This window comes from Colias philodice, chromosome 6, assembly GCF_061535455.1.
Source record: "Colias philodice isolate Cphi_HAF_F1 chromosome 6, ilColPhil1 Martin Lab GWU primary, whole genome shotgun sequence".
In the NCBI taxonomy this organism is placed as follows: Eukaryota; Metazoa; Arthropoda; class Insecta; order Lepidoptera; family Pieridae; genus Colias; species Colias philodice.
Window position 1 is genome coordinate 9,499,109 of NC_143091.1, and position 21,116 is coordinate 9,520,224.

At 33.9% G+C, this 21,116-nt stretch overlaps 3 protein-coding genes across 11 annotated transcripts in view; 1 reads left to right on the forward strand and 2 right to left on the reverse strand.

The window, feature by feature from the left end:
- The first annotated feature begins 967 nt into the window (after positions 1-967).
- Positions 968-2,819, forward strand: mRF1 (mitochondrial translation release factor 1). Its single transcript, XM_089696702.1, has 2 exons — positions 968-2,067; positions 2,275-2,819. The coding sequence occupies exons 1-2, from the start codon at positions 1,102-1,104 to the stop codon at positions 2,500-2,502; spliced, it is 1,194 nt and encodes a 397-aa protein (XP_089552828.1). The 5' UTR covers positions 968-1,101; the 3' UTR covers positions 2,503-2,819.
- Positions 2,820-2,840: 21 nt separating this feature from the next.
- Positions 2,841-16,560, reverse strand: stj (voltage-dependent calcium channel subunit straightjacket). 6 transcript variants are annotated; one of them, XM_089696692.1, is made up of 28 exons: positions 16,166-16,560; positions 15,932-16,013; positions 15,105-15,477; positions 14,879-15,010; positions 14,540-14,799; positions 14,317-14,463; positions 14,126-14,239; positions 13,322-13,504; positions 13,094-13,228; positions 12,918-13,010; positions 12,452-12,508; positions 11,780-11,806; positions 10,942-11,022; positions 10,645-10,719; positions 10,463-10,567; positions 10,305-10,376; positions 9,914-10,122; positions 9,349-9,503; positions 8,786-8,836; positions 8,338-8,431; positions 6,942-7,043; positions 6,464-6,731; positions 6,152-6,274; positions 5,825-5,950; positions 5,504-5,612; positions 4,674-4,691; positions 3,725-4,128; positions 2,841-3,373 (listed from the first exon to the last, which is right to left on the reverse strand). In XM_089696692.1, exons 1-28 carry the CDS (start codon positions 16,267-16,269, stop codon positions 3,272-3,274), a joined length of 3,801 nt encoding a protein of 1,266 aa, XP_089552818.1. In that variant the 5' UTR covers positions 16,270-16,560; the 3' UTR covers positions 2,841-3,271. The 6 variants fall into 6 exon arrangements, with proteins under 6 accessions (XP_089552818.1, XP_089552820.1, XP_089552817.1 ...); XM_089696694.1 differs by having other exon boundaries at positions 8,786-8,827; positions 14,120-14,239; XM_089696691.1 differs by having other exon boundaries at positions 14,120-14,239.
- A 118-nt stretch (positions 16,561-16,678) lies between these two features.
- Positions 16,679-21,116, reverse strand: part of Ca-Ma2d (Ca[2+] channel Muscle-specific alpha2/delta subunit) — a 44,077-nt gene continuing 39,639 nt past the window's right edge. For all 4 annotated transcript variants that reach the window (XM_089696701.1, XM_089696700.1, XM_089696699.1 and 1 more), the window contains 7 exons: positions 20,902-21,056; positions 20,344-20,614; positions 19,559-19,856; positions 18,953-19,201; positions 18,208-18,322; positions 17,488-17,891; positions 16,679-16,848 (listed from right to left, as the gene is read on the reverse strand). In XM_089696701.1, the coding sequence (XP_089552827.1) occupies positions 16,741-16,848; positions 17,488-17,891; positions 18,208-18,322; positions 18,953-19,201; positions 19,559-19,856; positions 20,344-20,614; positions 20,902-21,056 (1,600 nt within the window). In that variant the 3' untranslated portion in view covers positions 16,679-16,740. The remainder of the gene's footprint in view (positions 16,849-17,487; positions 17,892-18,207; positions 18,323-18,952; positions 19,202-19,558; positions 19,857-20,343; positions 20,615-20,901; positions 21,057-21,116) is intronic.

Here is a 21,116-nt window from a genome sequence, read left to right on the forward strand (position 1 = left end):
TATACTAGCTTGTGCACTATACGTAATTTTACTGTCCGACATTTTACTTTTCCCTATTCCGGAATCCGGATGGTTTTTTGTGTCTACGAGTCACTGTAGGTATAATTGTTTTCGAATGCCCACTTGCTTAGATTTTACTGTTTTTACTGCATATGCCAATTGAAAGCAAGCTCTTGTTTTACTTTCTTTTAGTTGGCAATGAGATTTGTGAAGTCGGTATTGTTATTTTATATACATTGACCAAGCATTGACCTATAATTATTATCTAAGTAAGTGTTGGTAAGTTAAAGTTCAAGTGGGAATAGCTTTAGCTCCTCGTCACCGATTAAAATAAATAAGTGAAACACGCATTTTAAATCTCTTACGGAACTTTACTTTTTATTATAACGAAGTACATAATATAATATTTCACCTTCTATATTATTTTTTATTCGTTTCTTGTAAAATGCAAAAACAATCATTTATGATAGCATTATACCGCCAAACTTCCTTGAACTGTACCGCACTGATCCGAGTAAAGACGGATAGGTGCACAAGCAATTCATCGGTTTTTTCATGCCACACCGGACCGTAAAAAATCAGAATGCCGGACAGTAAAATTCCTTGTAGTGCACAAGCGCCCTACGAATTATGTATTCCTGTGGTAACCAAGTAAAAATAATTTTAAAAAGCTTCTAAGAGAACTAGTGACATCTGTGTGTTTCATTTCACTACTCGATAGTACTTCTACTTTCCACTAGATGTCTGAGGGGAATAAAACAAACATGAGTCATAATTGTAATAACAAATGATTGGTTAATGATGAATAAACTTTCTGGGAATATTTTATGAAGTTACATTTAGATAATAATAATAAACGAATTTGTGTGGTCGTGATGTGGTCTTTAAATTATATTTATTTTTTACATTGGCAATTCTGACAAAATTTGTATCATGTCAATCAAGATGTCAATTGTCATTTGTCAAAAGTTGATTTTGTGATTTTGGTTGATTTAAAATCGTAAAATTATCCAAGTATATGAAAACAAGGCGAAATAATAAATTATTCTGATATTTTGCACTACATAATAAGAGCTTGATCGAACAATTGTATTTTTAAAAATGTTACGTTCAAAAATACCTTTCTTGCGATCTCTTTTTCACAGAGAAAATTATTTATTAATGCACAAATATTACTCTCAAAACGTTTTAAATATATCTGATCCAGCAGTGCAAACTTATCTGAAACATTTAATGATAGAATATGATACACTGCATATTAAAGCAAGAAGGACTGTTGAAGAAAATAAACGTCTGCACGAAATTAAGCCTATTGTTAGTGTGCTTGAGCAGCGAATCGCTCTGTTTGACAGCATCGAATCATTAAAAGAACTCACCAAAAAAGACCAAAAGGATGAAGAAATAAAGCAAATGATTAAAGAAGAAGCTAAAATATACCTCAGCCGTCTAAAGGAGGTAGATACAGATTTGCAGTCGATTCTTTTAGAGCCTTATTTGTCGAACGGAGGAGTGATATTAGAGGTTACGGCAGGTGCCGGAGGCCAAGAAGCTATGCTGTTTGCTCGAGAACTCTTTGAATTGTATGAAGCATATGCGCAATACAAGGAATGGGAAGTAGATATTGCATCTGTTGAAAAATCAGATATTGGTGGTTATCGGAAAGCTTCAATGTTGATAAAGGGAATAGGTGTCCCAGAGCTAATGAAGATGGAAGCTGGTGTGCATAGAGTCCAGAGAATTCCTGCCACAGAGAGAAGTGGTAGGATTCATACCAGCACAGTTTCTGTAGCAGTCTTACCGCAGGCTACAGAAGTTGAGATGGAGATCCTTGATCGAGATTTAACTATAGAAACAAAGCGGGCAAGTGGAGCTGGTGGTCAGCATGTAAATACTACAGACAGTGCAGTGAGAATCACTCATATTCCCACAGGAACTATTGTTGAATGTCAACAAGGTAGATCACAGATAAAGAATAGAGAGATTGCAATGGAAAAGCTTAGAGCTCTTTTGCTGCAGAAACAAATTGACGAACAGTCTTCCAAAATTAACAGTGAGAGAAAAACTCAGGTAAGAAACACTTTCTTTAATTTCGCAAATATAAGCCAATTGTTTTTAAGTTTTTAGTCATTATAATCTCTTAGTTATATTGAACCTTTTGGTTTTATAATCCAAATAAGCACATAAAAAGTAATGGTTGTGCCGCAGTTGTCTTTTATAACTTAATCCATGATTCTTTAATTCAAATTATTAAAAAAATCTCATAAATCTTTACAGATAGGTTCACTCAATCGCAATGAAAAGATACGAACCTACAACTACCCGCAAGATCGTGTGACTGAGCACAGAGAGGGAGGCATTAACATACCGAGTCTCAAAGTGTTCATGCAAGGTGGAGAACATTTAGAGGAACTGCAGGAATCACTATTGAGACAGCATAGATATGAAGTGCTTATGGCTGAGGTGAATGACTTTATTAATAAAAATAAAATACCTAATGTGTAGTTGCTGAAATCAAAATAGAGGATAGCTAGATAAATACTTAGTGAAATATTCAGTGAACTGGTCAAAAAATTATCTACGTGAATACTCCAATATTTTATCAAATTCTGGATATGTGTTAATCACTTGGTATTGATTTATGGTCAAACTTTTTGTCCTTAATAATAAACAATATAACTATCTTTGTAGCTATAACTTGCAAAGAACTTGATCTACTTTGATATATGAAATAATTATGTACATAGAATGTAATATTTTTATCTTAGAATATTAAATTAGTGTAGTGTTATTGTCAATAAATAAAAGAAAAATTCTTGTTTTCATAAATATATTTTATTTGTACAGAACAATTTTTATTATTTAAAATTTAAAAGTATCTTAAATAAACAGAATAATTTATCATTAAAATCTCATATTAAGTACAACTGATCGCACAATATTGTAATAATTCCATCCTAGTTGTGATCATTTGTCACCAGGACGGAGTAAGTTTATAAAATAAATAAATAATTTCAATTAACATCGTTTAAAATCTCTTATTGTAAGGGGGAATAAATTACTCTGTTTCATAATATATTTCTTATTAATAATAAATGATATATTGACTGATATGAGAATGCCAATGTAGATGGCACCTTGGGAGTATATTTATAAACTCTTTGGGAATAACACACATAAAAACATTGATATGTTAAGAGACATGTCTAAGATTAAACAAAGCTTGATTTGGGAGTTAAAACAACTATGACATTTATTATCATTACACATTGATTTAGAATATTTTTATCCATAGAATACTGAGAATGCTTAGGGGGATCCATAATAAGTTCCGATTGAGCAGGCTGCCACGGCCGCACATGTCTATGTTGCTTTCCTATAAATAAAGAGAGATGTGAAATGAAAATTTAGTTGATGTCTTGATGATTATTATAAAAAAATTGTAGTGATGATTGAGTCAATTATTTTATACTAGAGGTCCGACCCGGCTTCGCCCGTGGTACACAATAAAAGGTAGCCTATGTCCTTTCTCGGGTATCAAAATATCTCCATACCGAATTTCATTGAGTAACAGACAGACAGACAGAGTTACTTTCGCATTTATAATATTAGTGTGGATTATCATATGAAAAATTTGCCTCAGTCATAATGTTTTCATTCATATCATAGAACAAACATGTTTTTACTATTTTATAAACTTTCAAATACAATTTCACCAACTACCCACCTCTGTATGATTCCGAATGCACGATGCTGGCGTCTTCCTATACAAGGGATGTTTATGTTTCAAGCAAGGCAATGACTCATTGTACTGCACCTCGGTAGGATCTATCGATGCAATAGATACATCCTTCTTAGCGCACATTCCATCTACGACCACCAAGAGCATGTTCGTGTAGTTGACTAGCTGAGCATAGAATGGTCGCATACACTCATTCAACGGTTTATTCAATTTCGCATCCAAATTCTTATAATCCATCTGATACAAATACATTTCTCTGTCGCAAGGTGTAGGCCGGGTTCTATTAATGAGTACCAGCTTTTCGAAATCCCTTTCGTGGATTCGTGTCGGCGGTTTTGGCATCGACGGATCGTCGGTATCTTCGTCATTCTCGTAGTTCTGATACGCCACTGCGTAATAAAACATATTATAAAAACAGTTTTAAAATTGTGTAGGGAATGGAGAGATGAATGAATATAATAATTGAACCATATGAGTCGAAGGAATGATATAAAAAAGGTTGAGAAGATCCAAAAATTAGGAAATTAATTTGGAAAAAATTGAAACAGCAATCAGTTGGCATCATGCTAATAAAATGTACCGTTGTATATTACAATGACAACAGAAATATGGAGGAGAATGAAATAAAACGTAGGCTGAAGCTTTTATAAATGTTATCTTGATATGAAGGAGGCTTTGGAAACTTATTTTATCATTATTTAGGAGTTAATAATATAACATGCAGAGACGATTTTTATTCATAAAACGAGATGGTACAGTCATCCAAAAATCCTCACATTTTGTTCACGTATGAATCGATTTAATCACATGTAACTCGATCTACGAAACATGCACATTCCGGAATATAATCTACAAAAGGTCATAATACAAGATGATAATCAATAATCCAATAATGCCTTGAGAAGACACACTACGGTGCTCGTACTAAACTCACCAGTGGATGTAACAAACTCTGAAAACAAGATGGAGTCGTTACTACTAACGTTCAACTGTTATCTACGACCAATCAGACTCCATATCCAGAATTTCAAGTTCTAAATTTAAACTAGTTCCATTTGGAGCACTCACATGCGCCCAGAAGTGGAAAGTTCAGAAACTTGTGTTAGTAGAATAGTGCAGTTTATTGGAAACTAAATCCCTAGTAAATCCCTTAGAAGCAAACATTTATTTCAACATCGATAGCGTTTTAAGCAGTGGAAATTTAAGGAACATTGATAGCTTTTTTATTAGAACATTTTTCTGCATCCAATTTATATATTTATAGCTTAGCTCGAGTAGGACGTTCATTTTGCAGTGTTCGTTGTCATGCAATAAACAGATCATGCTGACAACGCGCAAGATTCCAGATTGCTGTTAATCTAACAATCATTAAGTGTAGCTAGAAGGATGCAAACATTTATTTTAATTATTAACAACAATTTAGTGGCTGACAAGTGACGATAAGGAATGGAGTTAAATTATATAATATTATACATCAATAAGCACAAAATATATATCTAAACTTTAAATAATACACATAAAATCTGGTGGCATATCTTAGCTCCTTTCTTACTATCCAATAAAAAAATAATAATTTTATGTTTTTCTTCGACAATAATTTTTCAATTATCTAATTTGCTTACATTTAATCATAGATTTTTACTATTCAGTTACAAAACCAGTATTTTCGATCCAGGAATCTAACCTGAACCAAAAAATCTTCTAGCTACGCTTGTGAGGCAAAACAACACATAACATTTATTTGAATAAATATAACTATCTTACCATCATCGAAGGAATAACTCGATTGCGCGAAACTCAATGAAATGGAGTTATACAACCAGATTGTCGTTGTGACGAACCAGGACATTATGAGGCGCAGGTTTTGTATTGGCTGAAAAATCATTGCGAGAGTAGGTATAAATAAAAAAATAAGTTTACCTAAGGTAACCAAAACTGAGAACAGAAAATATTTCGGCAAGAGCCTTTGCTCTTATCTTTATACGTTAATAGAAAATCAGGGAGTTTTGATTCTTATGACTTTTTTAAAATAAATTTAATATCTTCTGCTGTATCTGGAATGTTAGGTTAATATGCAATTCAAACCGTTCGTATCGTAGAAGCTGGGTTGGTGATTTTCTTCTCCCGGAAGCAGACCGCCTGGTAATCAATTACGTGAACCGTCCTAAACACTTCGTCTTCCACTAGTTTCAGCATTATGTCTGGTCGAATCTGTGTATCAAAAGTCCAGTTACAAATTCAATCTTCTCAATAAACTTCAATTTCAGGGTGGTTAATATGTTGTCTTATAGCAGTATTATTTCCCGTGAAAGTGATGGCGCTAGACAACCTATATTGCGCTGTCATTTTTTTCCACACTAGAAATAATAATGCTTTAAGACATCGTACGAAACCCCCGGTTGGTATTTATACCTTTCCAAAGAATTGCCCTGTCTGTGTTTCGTCTTTGCTGACAACGATCCAGCCGTTGCTGTCCACTAAATAACAATCCCAGTCGTCTGATGCGCACGTGACACAGTCTTTCGTGTGTTCACACTGGAAAAAATGTTATTCAAATTGAGTTTAAATTTGTTTGATTGTGGCGTGTAAAAGATATGTAAAAAGGAGCTTACTGTATGATTTTTAACTATTATTTCTACATTCATCTTCTTTTAAACCTTTGAAAGATCATTGAAGGGACTAGGGATAAGGATGGGTCGAGGTGGTTACAAAAATTGTACTTACAGAAGACGTGATATTAGTAAACCATTCAGTTAGTCGTTCGTGTTTAAACTGAAAGCCAACAACCGCCGCTGGTGCCTTCCTATGTCCATCACTATGGAACACAGCATGTGAAGCCGTCACCATCGCCATACTGACGTTAAGGGGGAACTTCTCTGTGTTCATCTCAACACTATACACGTAGCTCAGTGGGTCGATATAGTGTTGTTCCACTGCTCTTCGGTACCAGACTTCGTCGATTGCTCGAGGCCACTGTTTTCCGAATTCTATCCTGGATTTGAGATGAAGAAAAAATGATAAATATTGCCGTTGCTCTAGCACTACCTTTTTGTTTTACTATCTGTAATTCAAGTAAGTTTTATAATACATACGGAAAATTCCATACTCGCTCATCAATCAAAAAATATAAAATAATGGGTAAGAAATGGATTAATAACAATTTGCAATTGCAAAACGCAGAAGATTTTTAGTTTTTACTTACTTATCATCATGTTCTTTTGGCGGGTGAGTTTGCCATCTTGTCAATCCGCTGTGTGTTGCCAGAAAAGCAACGATGTATCCGAAACGTTGAATGAACTCAGCCCTATGAACAAATATTTAAAATTTGTTAGTAAATTATATTAAATCCCTATCAAGGAGAAAAGAAAAGAATTCATTAGTGTAGGTATATCATATTTTACTTTTTCGTTTTGCTGGATGAGGTTTAGGAAGGGTAGTTAATAAGAGTATTTTCGGTCAACGATTACAATGAACATACTATTCTTAACACCAAAAATATTTTTGGTAGATAGGCTATCAGAAGTTTGTACATATTAGTACGACCAATAACGTTGACTTTCTGCAAAATGTTTTGCGCCTTACAGAAATCCAAAGCAAGCCAGGAAACACAACACCTATTACTTACACCTCCTTGGCAGCATTGAATTAAACACATACCTACTATCGTTTGGGTAGTTGTAAAACATTAAACAAATTTTGAGGCAGAACTGCAACTTAAGGATAGACGGAAGAAGAAAAACTATTTTAAAGTTTGCTTTGCACGAATATTGCTTTAGATATAATTACAGCATAAACGATTTTACAGAAGAAAATAACGAAAAAATTATCATCAATCATCATTGGTCAAATTGTCAGAATTACCCTGCTTACGTTTTTATAGGTTGTTAAATGTAGATAAGATAAGATATCATAGACCGTTTTCATATTATATTTATTAATTTCAAGAGCATTGAAGTATTTCCACTCAAAGCCATACACAGGGGTACAGATCATGCAAGTGGTGGTAGGGCAATACTTTACCTCGGCAATAATCCGATCACTTTTGTCAATGGGCTATCCAGGCGGAATAACAAAATGTATGTGCAAAGTAAGTTATTTGTGCATGGACATAAATACATCATATAATTTAGTGGTCTACGATAATTTACACATTGGAACAAATAGATGAAAGTATGTACCTATTTAAAATATGTATGATAGCGTTAATTTGCAATATGAGCAAAAGTTTGAAAGTACCTTCAGCAAAAAAATTTAACGTCAACGGTTTAATAATTCAAATAATAGTAATAGAAAGAAAGAAAGAAATAAACTTTCTTTCTTCTTTCTTTCTTCCAAATAATAGGTACCTTGTCTTTATTTCAACCTTTTTTTCTACTTTATTTCCAGTAATATGTTTTTATTTCAACCTCTTATATAAATCACAACCAAAACAATTGTTTAAATGTTTGTGATACACAGTTTTATTTACTGCTATATAATTCAAACCTTAACAATTGCGTACTTCAGGTAAATTATTGTAGACGCCTCAATTCTTACTGGATACAAATGTATTGAATCGTGACTGGTATATCAATAAAACAATAACATAGAACACTCACGCCTTCTCATCCGACGCTGATTCCGCTATACTTTTGTTGAACCAGGCTGTATTCCTGGCGTCGTACACCAGAGCTTGCATTAATCCATGGTCGCCTTTACAAGAAAATGATATGAGAACCACGAAAATATTTAGAAGACAACCAGCAATGTATTTGATTTTTTGCTTTGATGACTTCAAGCAATTTTCGTATGAAGCTTTTGAATTTTAGAATAATTCTAAGTGAACAATGAATGGCATGTGATAGCGTTGTTACCTAAGGTTGTTGCTTTAATGTTTGATATAAGTTCGTCCACCTTATTTACATGCAGATTTAGCAAGAAAAGCGTATAGGTACTTGATTATAAATTTAACCACATCTAAAATATTTCAATCTTTTCAATCAGTGTGTCTGTCTGTTTGTATGTAGCAGACATTAGTCCAGATTTTTTCTAGAACTACGAACTTACAGTAATATTCATTCCTTTGAGCAGCTTTGTTTCTTTCGCCATCTACAGAGCCTATAATGTGAAAGTACCCGTCAAAAAAATAATAAAGCAATGCAGCGCATCTAACACATAATAAATACACAATAGACATCTTTATCATCAGATATTCTTACATATTAGGTAACACTTAGAGGTTGAGAAGCTATTAAAAACTTACCGTCTGTTCCCAGAAACACTTAAAATTTTTAGGTGTACAATGTTATTACAATTGTATTGCAAATGCATTTACTAGTATATAATTATAATAAACCGGCTTATGGGCTGTAAGAAATTTTGAGGAAAACTGAAAAGAACTGGGATTCTCATTAGAAAAAGAATAAAATAAAAAAATCTATGGAAAGAAATAAAAAAAAATGACAAATTTGTATAATAAAACACGTCATGCATACATCACAATATATTATTATAATTTCGTCGTCTTTCTTATCGACATAAAATTTGGCTTATACGTTATCGTGTCCATGCAAATACAGGTTTTGCGTGTGTGATAGTAAGAGTGTAGTGTTTGTATCTAATGTCAGTACCATTGTGCCTGTCATGGCCGGGTTTGTTTTTGTGGTGTTCCGGCGGGCGCGGCTTGGCGGGCCAGCGCCAGCCCGGCTTGGCTACACGTTCCAAGAAGTATAGCAACTCTTCTTCCGCGGATGCGAATGTACGCTCGTAATGACGGCAGTACAGCCTGTGAGATATACGTCTTTAGATATGAAGGAAGAGGCGTTTTCCAAATTGTGTGGCAAAATAGGTATGGTTGAAAATTAAACACAGCTAGATTAAGAATGACAACCACAATTTGGAAAACAGATGAGATATATATAGCCTTTTCTGTATAGGATAGATTATGTGATAGATTATATTGTCTTGTCTCTCTACTTCCAGGAAGTATTGTGTTAATGATTGTGTCAACTAATTCCGTTTGAATAATTACCATGTAAGTTGTAACAATACATAATTTTGCTATTTAAACTATTAGAGACATCATCCAGATTTTTTAAATCTTTGAGATAGATTGCTTTTCTTAGACGATCGCTGACAATTTTTTAAATATAGGTAAAATTTTCATATTTCCTAGTGAATAATAAAATAACTCACCAGTCAGGATGCACACTCCATTTATCCGACAGGTATTGTTTCGCAGATATATTCTTAGAGGAGGTTAATGACAGTCGATGTATATCATCAGTAGGTGGTGGGGTTATGCGATGACGACCATAGTTCTCCGGTATAGTGACCACCAGAGTGAACGGGGAGTCGCTGATGCCCGTCCAGAAGTAGTGCTTTTTACCACGGGATACTCGTTTCTAAAACCATTGATATGTAACTATTACTGCGTAGAAGTAGAACGTTCTTTTGTTCTCTGTTTTACGTTTGCTTTTCATATATTTGCTTTTGATGCAATTGGTTCCTAAGTCTTACCAGTACGAGGACGTTTTACCTTAGAATTAGTAATGAATACCTGGGTTTATAAAGTAGGTATACTTACCATGTCATCCATATGATATTTAACATTCATTATTTTATTGCCCGTTTTCTGGTCGATTATTTCTTGCCTCAACTAAAATGAAATCAATTTGTTGAATATTTTTTAATGATCCAAAATCTCAAAAGATATACCTAGGTAACCAGTTGCTAAAATCTTACGGCAGTTAATTCTTTGCTAAAGTTACGAGGGCTTCTATCATCATCAAATAATTCCACTTCGATCATGTCCACACTGTTGTAGCTTGGCTTCAAAATTTGTTGAAACTGTTGAGAACATAAATATAATTAGGTATAATGTGAATCTATTAAATTAAACCTATAAATTCAAAGATATAACTTACCACAGGTCTCAAATCTGGGTGTATCAAAATATAACCATTGTTGGTGACCATAAAAGCATAACCGTTTACTCCAATCTGAAAAACAATTATTGAATAAGCGTTATAGAGCAATCACATGCTTGATAAAACAAATTTAAATTATTTTCAGTCTAAGATAGTAATAAAAGTACGTAAAAGTAAATTAAAATAAACATAGTTTTGGGTAGCCCCGTTCAAACGCATGTAGAAAGAAATAGATTACAGAATTATATTAAAGTTTACACAATAAATACTTAACAAATTAAAACACTTAAATACCTTATAAGGTGTCATGAGAGCCTGTATCTCAGACAATGGCACGTCTGTCCCTGCCACTCCTAACAGTCTAGCAATTCGCATCTGGAACCACGCTTCATGTTACTTCAATAATAGTTAAATCTATTAAATTTACAATACAATATAACTTAACAACAGTTAATATTATTAGACAAACAATGAAATAGTCACAATTTTAATCTATTTTTACGTTAAATCAAAATAATAACTACAAATGTTACAATACAATGTTAAAAAATAAGATAAAACATGGCCTTCTCATAGGCATTCATAATAAATATTACTTGTAAATAGTTTCATATCACATCATTCATAATACTATTGTTAATAATATAAATACTTCTAAATTATAAATTCATCAAGTCTAGCAAGTAATCTGGCTAATATCTACGCCCCGTTAGTATAAAACATGATTCAATAAAATTCTACATAATACATGAGTTTTAACCATCTAATTGATTATGTTATTAATATATATGTATAATAATAAAACTTTCTAGCAAGTACTACATAAAAAAATTCATAATACCACATTTCAGTGTGTTTAGCTACAACTCGATCTAAAAACTATTTTTTCTATATGAGTAACCTTTCACATAGTCCAGTAAGATGCTGTTAGAATTTATTTAAATTGTTAATGCTTTCAAATTGTATTGAGTGTCTTGGAGCACTGCTTGATTTGTGGCTCCTGTGAATATCGATTTGAAACAATTATTTCATTAAATTCTTATACAGTCAAAGTGCTAAATAATCACAGACATCCTTCCACGCCGGCCTCCCACGCGTCCTTCCACTCGAATCTAAGAGAGCGAGGGCCTACCTCTTTCTGGCCGTTTTCCTCTACAGACTGCGATTGGTTGTGGACGTACGAATGCAATAAAATATAATAACATGTAGATAAATGCATTATAACAAACACTCTAGAAATCAAAAATTTCCCATCTATCAATGAGATAACTTATATGTACACTAAAAATCGTTAACATATTAAAAAATTCTGTCATTCTTAAAGTAACATTACTTCAATAAATAAAAGCCCCATACGTCTCAAAAGTCGGGCTGAACGAAACTCTTAATGAAAAATATTTACATTTACTTGATAATACAAGTCATTTAAAATGTCTCTACGAAGACATCGCTAAATTCAGGCAAAGTACTTTATCTGTTAGATAGTGTGCGTTTAATACAGATCATAATTCTTGCACAGAAACAATTCACTCGATAATAAGTATTGAAAATTGATTCATAGCACCCTAATGGTCTACGCCTACATCTAGTAGAACTACACTACGATAAGCCAAGAGGGTTGAACAACACATTGTGCAGTCGACGAGCGACTGCGATGGCCGTCATCTATCGAGGACAGATGCATCGCTAACGGGGCCAAATAAGACTTTACCGTTACTGAAATCCAAAAACTAAATCATAAAAACTCTCATGTATCTTGCAAAAACTTTACATTAAAATCATCAAAATTTTCTAAGTGTAGTACCTCTTTTGTAACTGATACCCAGTAAGCTTCATTTATCAGTACATTCTCTGTGATGTTCTGAGGGGAAACCATCAAAGAAAATTGATTACTATTAAAAGGCAATGTATTAAGGTTAATATACACAATGAATGACTTAACACGAAATACAGCAATAAGAAGATACAGCTTACGCCCAATAATGAGGTAACGTAAAAGCCAATCTGTAAAAATCGTCCGAAATAAACGTTTATTTTTGACATGCACAATTATATAGAAATTTTGAATTTGGAAAATCTGGGATAATCGTCATTTTAGAAAGAGAAAAAACTTGTTGTTCTACCCGTTGTAGTTCACAATTATTTCTAACAATCGCTTCCTTTTTTTCTTCTAATGTCATTTCTCTTTCGTAAATGCGTTTTATTGAATGAAAAGGGAATGTTAAAAATCCATTTAGTATGTACAAATATTATTAAAAACGAAACCTTACCTCGTTATGTCGAAGATCGTAAACAGGCATGGACACTGACGTCATAAGCTGATAATGAGCATTACCAAGCTCGCTATATTGACCTTGTTTCATCTGAAATCAACGTCACTGTGTATTACAAGTTCTATTTCTATTTAATAACATTAAATGCTATTTATTATCTGTTAATTATATACCTGAGTGATTTTCCAACGTCGATTTTGTTCTTTCTCTGAATTAAAGAGGGCTTTATCTCGCCGTTGGCTCATAAAGCGTTCCTTCTGCTCCGCTCGTTCTCGCTGTTCCCATAAGTAATCAGCTACTTTCGGATCCTGAAGGAATATTTAGATGTTATACTGTCTCATCATATAATGTTTCATCTAGATTACACATGCTCAGTATAGTCAAGGATCTCATAAACGTACCGTAACATTAGCATAAACAGGAGTCCATACGACGGGGTGCTTCTCCCGTTGCAGCACAAGTGGTCGAGCCAGCACGTTCACATGTTCTAACACCCGTTCCCGTACTTCTGCTAACGTACTGAGATGCACATAGTAGCCTCTGTTTGCGCAGGCCATCCACTTTACCTCCCTCACATCTGCCACCTGGGAACCTCAATACATTATTGCATTCTGCATAGGGAATGCTTAAGAATGCCCCATGTGTACTGAAATGTTATGCTTTATGACGTCATGTTTCATTTAATTGTGTCACTGTGCTTGTATTCACTAGATATGTATGAATGATATTGCGTTAAATAAAAATGTTTGCTTCTAAGTTAAACGTGTTCAACGTACGCAATTAATTTAATTCTCTAAAAAACTATGAAAAATAAAAAGTTTTAATGTCTACCTACAAACCATGGATTTACATAACAAATAAATTTTTACCTACTTAGTTTGTGTGAAATGCAAGTCCATTAAAACATAACATAAGAAAACAAATACAATTATTCTTAATTATTACATCACAGACATTCACAGAACATCACAATAAAGCATAAACTAGTCTAAAAGCGAAAGCATTATGAAAGTATGGAATTTGGATTACAGAATACGATGAGCCATGCACACAACAAGAGGTATGTTAGATGTAGCTTATAGTATGTTCTAAATAGACAGTAAGTACCACATTCAAGGAGTACTGGTAGAAGACAGAAAGGAAGGCATTATGCAGGTCGCACAATGACTACAACACAGTAATACCTGGAGTGGTACTACCTTTACCTCGCGACCTATCAGGTACGTGAACACCCTCACCGGGGTGTCGTACTTCCAGTTGTACTTTTCGAATAGTTCTTTGTAATTATATGGAACTCCGTCAGTTACCAACATAATTGCCTTAAAAATCAAGAAAAAATATTAAATGTTACTATGTAATGTATACGATTAATTTCAATTCTATTAGGTAATATTACCTGATTGCAATTAGCTCCACCACTATTGTTTCTATATATTTCGAGTAGATCAAAAGCTCTCGTTAGTGCTGCAGAAAAGTTAGCAATTTCCGTGGTTTCAAAATTGTCCAAAGACAACTTTAGCTCCCGAATATTTGCCAATGTCGCCTGAATTTGAATTTGAAAAAACAAATAATAGAATACTTTTTTTTACTGAAACATGTATGTGTCTTGATTTATTTACCTGAACCAAAGAGTCCTCAAAGCAAGGTACGATTTCCTCAACAGTATCAGCGAAGGTCATAACGTTAACAAAATCATTATTTCCGAGAGTGTCAAGTATATTAGTAACGACGTGTTTGGCTATGTCTCGTCTTTGACCAGTCATAGATCCGCTACGGTCAACTAATACAATAACATCTTTCGGGCTTGCAGCAGCTTCCATGTACCAAGCTCTTGTGCGGCAGTCGTAGATATCAACTGGATCTGCTCGCCATTTCATTGCTATACAACAATAATACACAATATGGTATTATCAACCCAAGCATTTTAAAGTTTATAGTTCAAATTTCATTATACATACCTGGATAGTGCCTCATGAAACCAGTAGAACTGCCAAAATATTGCCATGAAAGCGTTGGATCACTTTGATAGTTATTAATGAAATGAGTGTCCAAACCTTCAGACCAATGTATTCCCTTTATTACATCTGTAGCTAAAATCATGAAAATAAATTCAGAATTATCGCAAAAGATCATATATCTAATACAAATATCGAATTTGAGTGTCAAATAGAGGCGTTTACGTACCCCAGGCATAAACATTAGTTGGCACATGAACGCTGCTTAAATTCGTATTGACCGGTATGTTGGAAAAATGTGCATTTTGTTGTAGGTGTGCATTCTTAGATGGCGGGCGAACGATCCAATTCTCCATATTAAAATCAGGCTCCGGTGTTGTAGTAATGGAGTCGTCATACAGATCTTCCATTTCCTTGCTATTATAGAATTGAAAATCTTCGGGCACCGGTTCGTTTTGTTTATCGAAAGCCATGTTTTCAGCGGCTTCCACGATCCGTTTGACTGCGCTGATTTTCAATTCCATCATAGCCCTTATGTCGTCCGCCATACTCTGCACCAACTTTTCGCCATCCCGAGACTCTATCTGGGCTGACTTCCAACTCTGGTTTACAAAAATATATTTCGAAATATAGGATCAAATATCAGAGTAAAATAAGATGAATATGTGTACAGAGGAATTTATAATAAACAAGAAGGTTAATTATGATGTAACAAATGATGAAGTATTAGTAAGTACGTAATATTAGTTATTAGTATAATAGTAATTCTATACTATTGTAATTTAATGTAGTTAGTACCTTACACCTTCTGTTTTAACAAAGGGAACAATAATGCCTTATCTAAGATAAAATATTATAATACGAATTGAACGGTTAAATTTCTTTGTATGCGAGTGTTACCTAACACTGACATCTGCTAATAATAATTCTGCCAATAATAATTATGTACGCTAAATATGTGCATTTATAAAATTGTATCTTACAGGTACCATAACTAAAAGTTCTGTTTCAATGGTCAAAAATATAAAAAGGTAATAAATTCGAATAGCCACTTACGTCCTCAACCTCCTTTTTTCGAGTAATAAACTCTCCAAAATGATACAACTCAGTTCCCAGCTTAACTCCCCAACCCTGTACTCTGCAATTAATTATTCATCGATTTATATCAATAGACCAATTATGATTTAACATTAATAATATCAATAGATTAAAAGATTACGTATTGTTTACTTATACTTCTTAAATTAATGTGTTATACTTGATAATATTTCGTATTAAAATAATACTTACGAGTTGAGCGAAATGCGCGTATTGGGTACATGTTGGGCGCTTGCTGTAAAATCCGATTTGAAAGACAAAAGTAGCAGCAATATGACAATAGCACGATAGCACATTAGAGATCCCGAATCCGGCCAATATTAGTTACTCCCTTAGTTTAAATCTCCATTCATATTGTTAACAGGACACCAGTTGCTCGCGATGTGGTGTGATGAATTTTCAGTTGCGTTTTCTTCGACTTAGGGAGTGCTCAATACGTGGTAGAAGAAATAATATCAATAGCAAGGTGGGCGCAAACTCGAACTGCAATCCACGCATGCGCCCTGTAGCTCCTGCGCGGAGTACTAGTTTAAGTTATCATTGTACTATCTATGTGGGTACATATAAATGCAGGTACCTACTTGTGTCCAATAGGGACAGTCGATGCGTTACTTCACTAGGTCAAGGTCAGAATTTGGGTTACTAAGACATACTCGATATTCATATTTATTATTTTAAATAAAACAAACGCTTACAATAAATATATTTTATTGTGAAAATAAGAAAGGTACAAAATATATTTAGTACCAATTTGTCGATGTTAAATATCACGTGATAATGTTTGAGCGTAGTAAAGACATCAGTGCAATCGCTAATAAGAGGATGGTGTTTGCTTTTGCGAGGCTGCCCATTCCGCACGCTGTTATGTTTCTTTCCTGTAAAAAATATAAATTATTAACATAATTATTAAATCTTATACCTACCTAGGTATAAAGTCTTTGTGAGTTTAAGGAATTTTCGTTAAAATTAAGATTACTTTTATGGCAATGAACGATAAAGGACAGGACCTATCAGAACAAAATATTAGATCCCAAGCATTATTTTTAATTTTCAAGGAGGATGGAAATGTGTGGTAAATAATTAGTACATGTCATGATCGTAGGCAATAAGTATTATAAGAAGATAGGTTTTTAGCGCTCCGGGAGTGGCACGTCGATATGTGGCTAATTAGCTAAATTTAACATCCCTGTTGTATGTTTTTCGCTCACGGTATCATGACTTCTTACTATGACATCTAATCGTATGATCGTGCCGTTTTTGAAGATCAAAAGTTATGCATAATTCAGTTTTTAAACATTTATTTTGATTAAAGTTTTTGATGTAATATTTTTGAAGTGAAAACTTCTTTAGCGGCGTTGGGTATAAAATCTTAAACTCGCGTCAGGACACGTGACCTGATCAAAAAAGCGTAAGACGGATGGATATCAAACATGCTCAACGTTAATAATCAAGTTTTCACTTCTGCCGGCACTCCCGGAGTGCAAACCGTCTTTTTTTTATCCTTCAAACCCTACCTTATCATGATACGTATAGCATCCCTCCAGTCTCCGTCTCGGCAATCTTCCCAAATCCAGCTTATGGCAAGGTTCCCTACTCGTAGTAGAATCTCTTGTTGCTATGGGAATTGTGTTTGGTGGTATCGTGCAATTACTGCCAAACCTAAAGGGACCTTTTTCTACTACAACTAGTAACAAATTCGTCTTTGGTACTAAAGTAGCCCAGTATGGAGGACTACAATCTGTTGCTTCTTCTTCATTTACTACGGGGGAAAGTATCATGGAATTAAGGAAATAAGATTGGTTTAAGATGTATAGTTTGATGCTGTGGTCGCAAGAGAAGAAGTGGTTGTCTTCTGGTGTTGGGATTGTTTTGTTTTCTTTTAGCTCTGGATACGCGGTGGTTGTTTCTTCGTCACTGACTGTAACAAATGTGTTTAGTAAATTTGTAGTTGAAACAATTAATATGGATAGGGTAACATATTTAAAAAAATAAAAAGTGGGTGTGTGCTGAGCACACTTGTCAGAAGTGAAACTTCTTTGATATACTTAATTCAAAGATAAAAAAAAAGTTCGCCCTACTCCATGACGTGACGGTATTGCCATGACGCGACCTTGGTATTTTATTCTCAACGCACCTAAAGAAGTTCACTTCAAAACTTATTTTATTCCAGTTTCAGCAGCTTTAGTTATTAAAAACGTATACTAAACGTATAATAAAATATAGAATTATCTTACCGAATGGTTCGATAGTAGCTGCATACACACTATCTTTCCAATTTGCGAAGTCAAAAAGAATAAGGAAGGCTTCAGTGAACAACCATTTCATTAAATTCGACATTAGACCAAACACCTGAAAAATATAAAGCCTTTTGATATAAGCCTTTAGACCATTCGAAATCTTATTTCAATTATTTCATATTTTAGTTTATTAGTGATTATTTTTCCGACCCAAATATCGACCAATAGAATTGCACCATTCGACGTCACGTGGTACAACCTGATAATTTTTTGAAAATTTTCTCTGGTCGTTGACGTCAAACTGACAGGTTGAATTCAATTGTGAAATTATTGGCCGACATTTGGGACGGAAAAATAATCCCCCGAATACCACACGAGCTTCAAAATTATCTGGCATTTCCCTCAAGGTTCCCTGCAAACAAATAAAGTCGTCAAGTTTTTCAGGAAAAATCACTCGCGCTTCGCGCTCGTGATTTTTTAACCTTGACTAAAAACTTGACTCCTTCATTTGTTTGCAACGAACCTATCGGAAAATACCCGATAATTTTGAAGCTCTTGTGGTATTATTATAAGTGAAAAAATAGTAAATTATAATGGCATCTCATTTATGTTCCGTGTGTCAAAATTCAAATATTTTTGAGCTGTTAATTTATAACCAGAGCTTCTTAAAATAAACTATGTCGAAGGTTATGAATACAAAATAAATTTAGAAAATCTTTCATATAATTTTAGAAATACATACCGAATCAAAGGACCACGCGCTATTCTGAACACTCAAAACCGACAATGGACACAGCGCTTGATAATTAAAAACTTCGACATACTCAAATATATTCTTGTCAATAAACGACTGTAACACATAAGGGTTGACGAGACCGAAGAAATCCCCAACATTGTGCTTGGAATCTGTTTCTTCGACCAGAACAACTATGTAGCCGGAACTGTCGATGAGGTAGCAATCGTAATTGCCATCTTTGTCGCATGCTAGTTCCTGGAAGAAGCGTTTTATTTTTTATATGTCATAAATATCGAGTAGTGTAAAGGAATATAAGTGTAAAATTATTATACAGTGGACTTTAATACAAATTTTACTTCAATATATTCCATCAACAGATTTATTTATTTAAAATTAATTCCAATGCGGACTATCATCGACAAAAATATGCCAACAGAAGTTTTTAAAGATATCACGGAAGCATATTAATAAATGCTTAAATTTTTATCAATTATTAAAGTTATTTGAATAATAGGGTATAGGTAATGATAACCCATAAACATGATACGTCTTCTTGTACATAACATTTCATTTAATAAAGTAAATAATATAATATCAACAATGTTTACTTACATCACCATCCTTATTCGTGATATTCTGGAATATTTCATAAAAATTTGAATACAAAAACTGAAATCCAACGACGCCAGCAGGAGTTTCAGAATTGCCATCTTTATAGAAAATGGCGTAACTAGCAGTTATAGTGATATCATCTTCTTCGTTCCTTATAGAAGGTCTAGAAGATATGGTTGTATCGAGAATGGGTAATGGTGTAGCAATTACTAGAGATTCTTTGCTTATCATGTGTTGGAGTACGGCCGCTTTGTACCAGGTTTCTTCTATAGCGTTGTGGTATTGGTCTCCGAATACTCTGTGAAAAGAAAAAATTGGTTGTCTGTAAAGTCGGTTTACTGACGATAGTTGAACGTGACAACGTCCGATTGTGCTTCTTTGTCACTCGTTCCGCGCTCTGCTTGCACTTCAAGCCTTACATGGAACGCCTCAGAGCGAGGTAACGCCGCATGAGTCATGTTTTTTCGTGCGTGCAGCCGGCTCTATCGAATTATAAGACGTTGTCACGTCAAAAAACCCTTGAATTATGTTCTACAACAAATTCTCTTGATTTTTCTGTTCTCGACACATTGCAAGTTTGTCTGTATGTATTGAACAATTTTTCATCACAATAAAAAATATTTTGAAACCCTTACTGCAGTAGTCATAACAGAACATCAAACTATCTTCAGTTGCCTTTGCCTCGTTTCCTAGATGGCGCTAATTTTGGTAAAATTCTCCCCAAAGTATATTTACTTGCCAAACAAAATTTGTCATAATATCTGAACCTTTGTAAGATAACTTACTTCCCATTATAATCCTTTTCCCTAATCCCCTGTTCGTTGACTTTTTCATTTTTCTCATCATCAAAGATATAATGCCATCTAGTCAATCCGCTAGATGTCGCTATAAACCGTACACTGACGCTATATTTGCGCGCCAATTCCCGCTCTTCGTCAGTCGCGCGCCAATCTCTGAAGTATGGAGTTGAGAGTTTAGCGTCGAATACTAGTTGCTTTACTAGATCTTCGTTGCAATAGTAGTCGTCTTTGCCGAGCGGTGTTGTTCCACAATGCGCTGAAAAATAATCGTCTCTTATCTTATTAATTGTAAAGTATGGAAACAAATAATTACAATAATCACAATTAAAATCAATATATTCTATATTATATAGGTAAAATTAAAATATTGTTGTTTAGCTTACTTTTCTTTCATTCCCACAGACAACATAATAATTTAAACATGAACAAAAGATAAAATATTACTTATATCAATAATTATTTTATTTCATACAATTATAACTTGTTAGAAAACTGAAATTACAATTAATAAAATAGATTACCATCTAAAGGGTAGGTACTCACTTTCAACGCTAAAGGGAATATCCTGTGATTCTTCTCCATATTGCTTCTTCGTAATGTCAATTTTATTCTTTGAAAGATTAACGAGAAATTTGAAAATTTCCACCTCAGCGTTCTCTGACTCATGTCCTTCCAAATAATGATATTTACAGTACACCCTGAAATTAGATATCTTCCATTATTTGGAGAATTTATGTAGGTATATTGTTGTCGTTCAA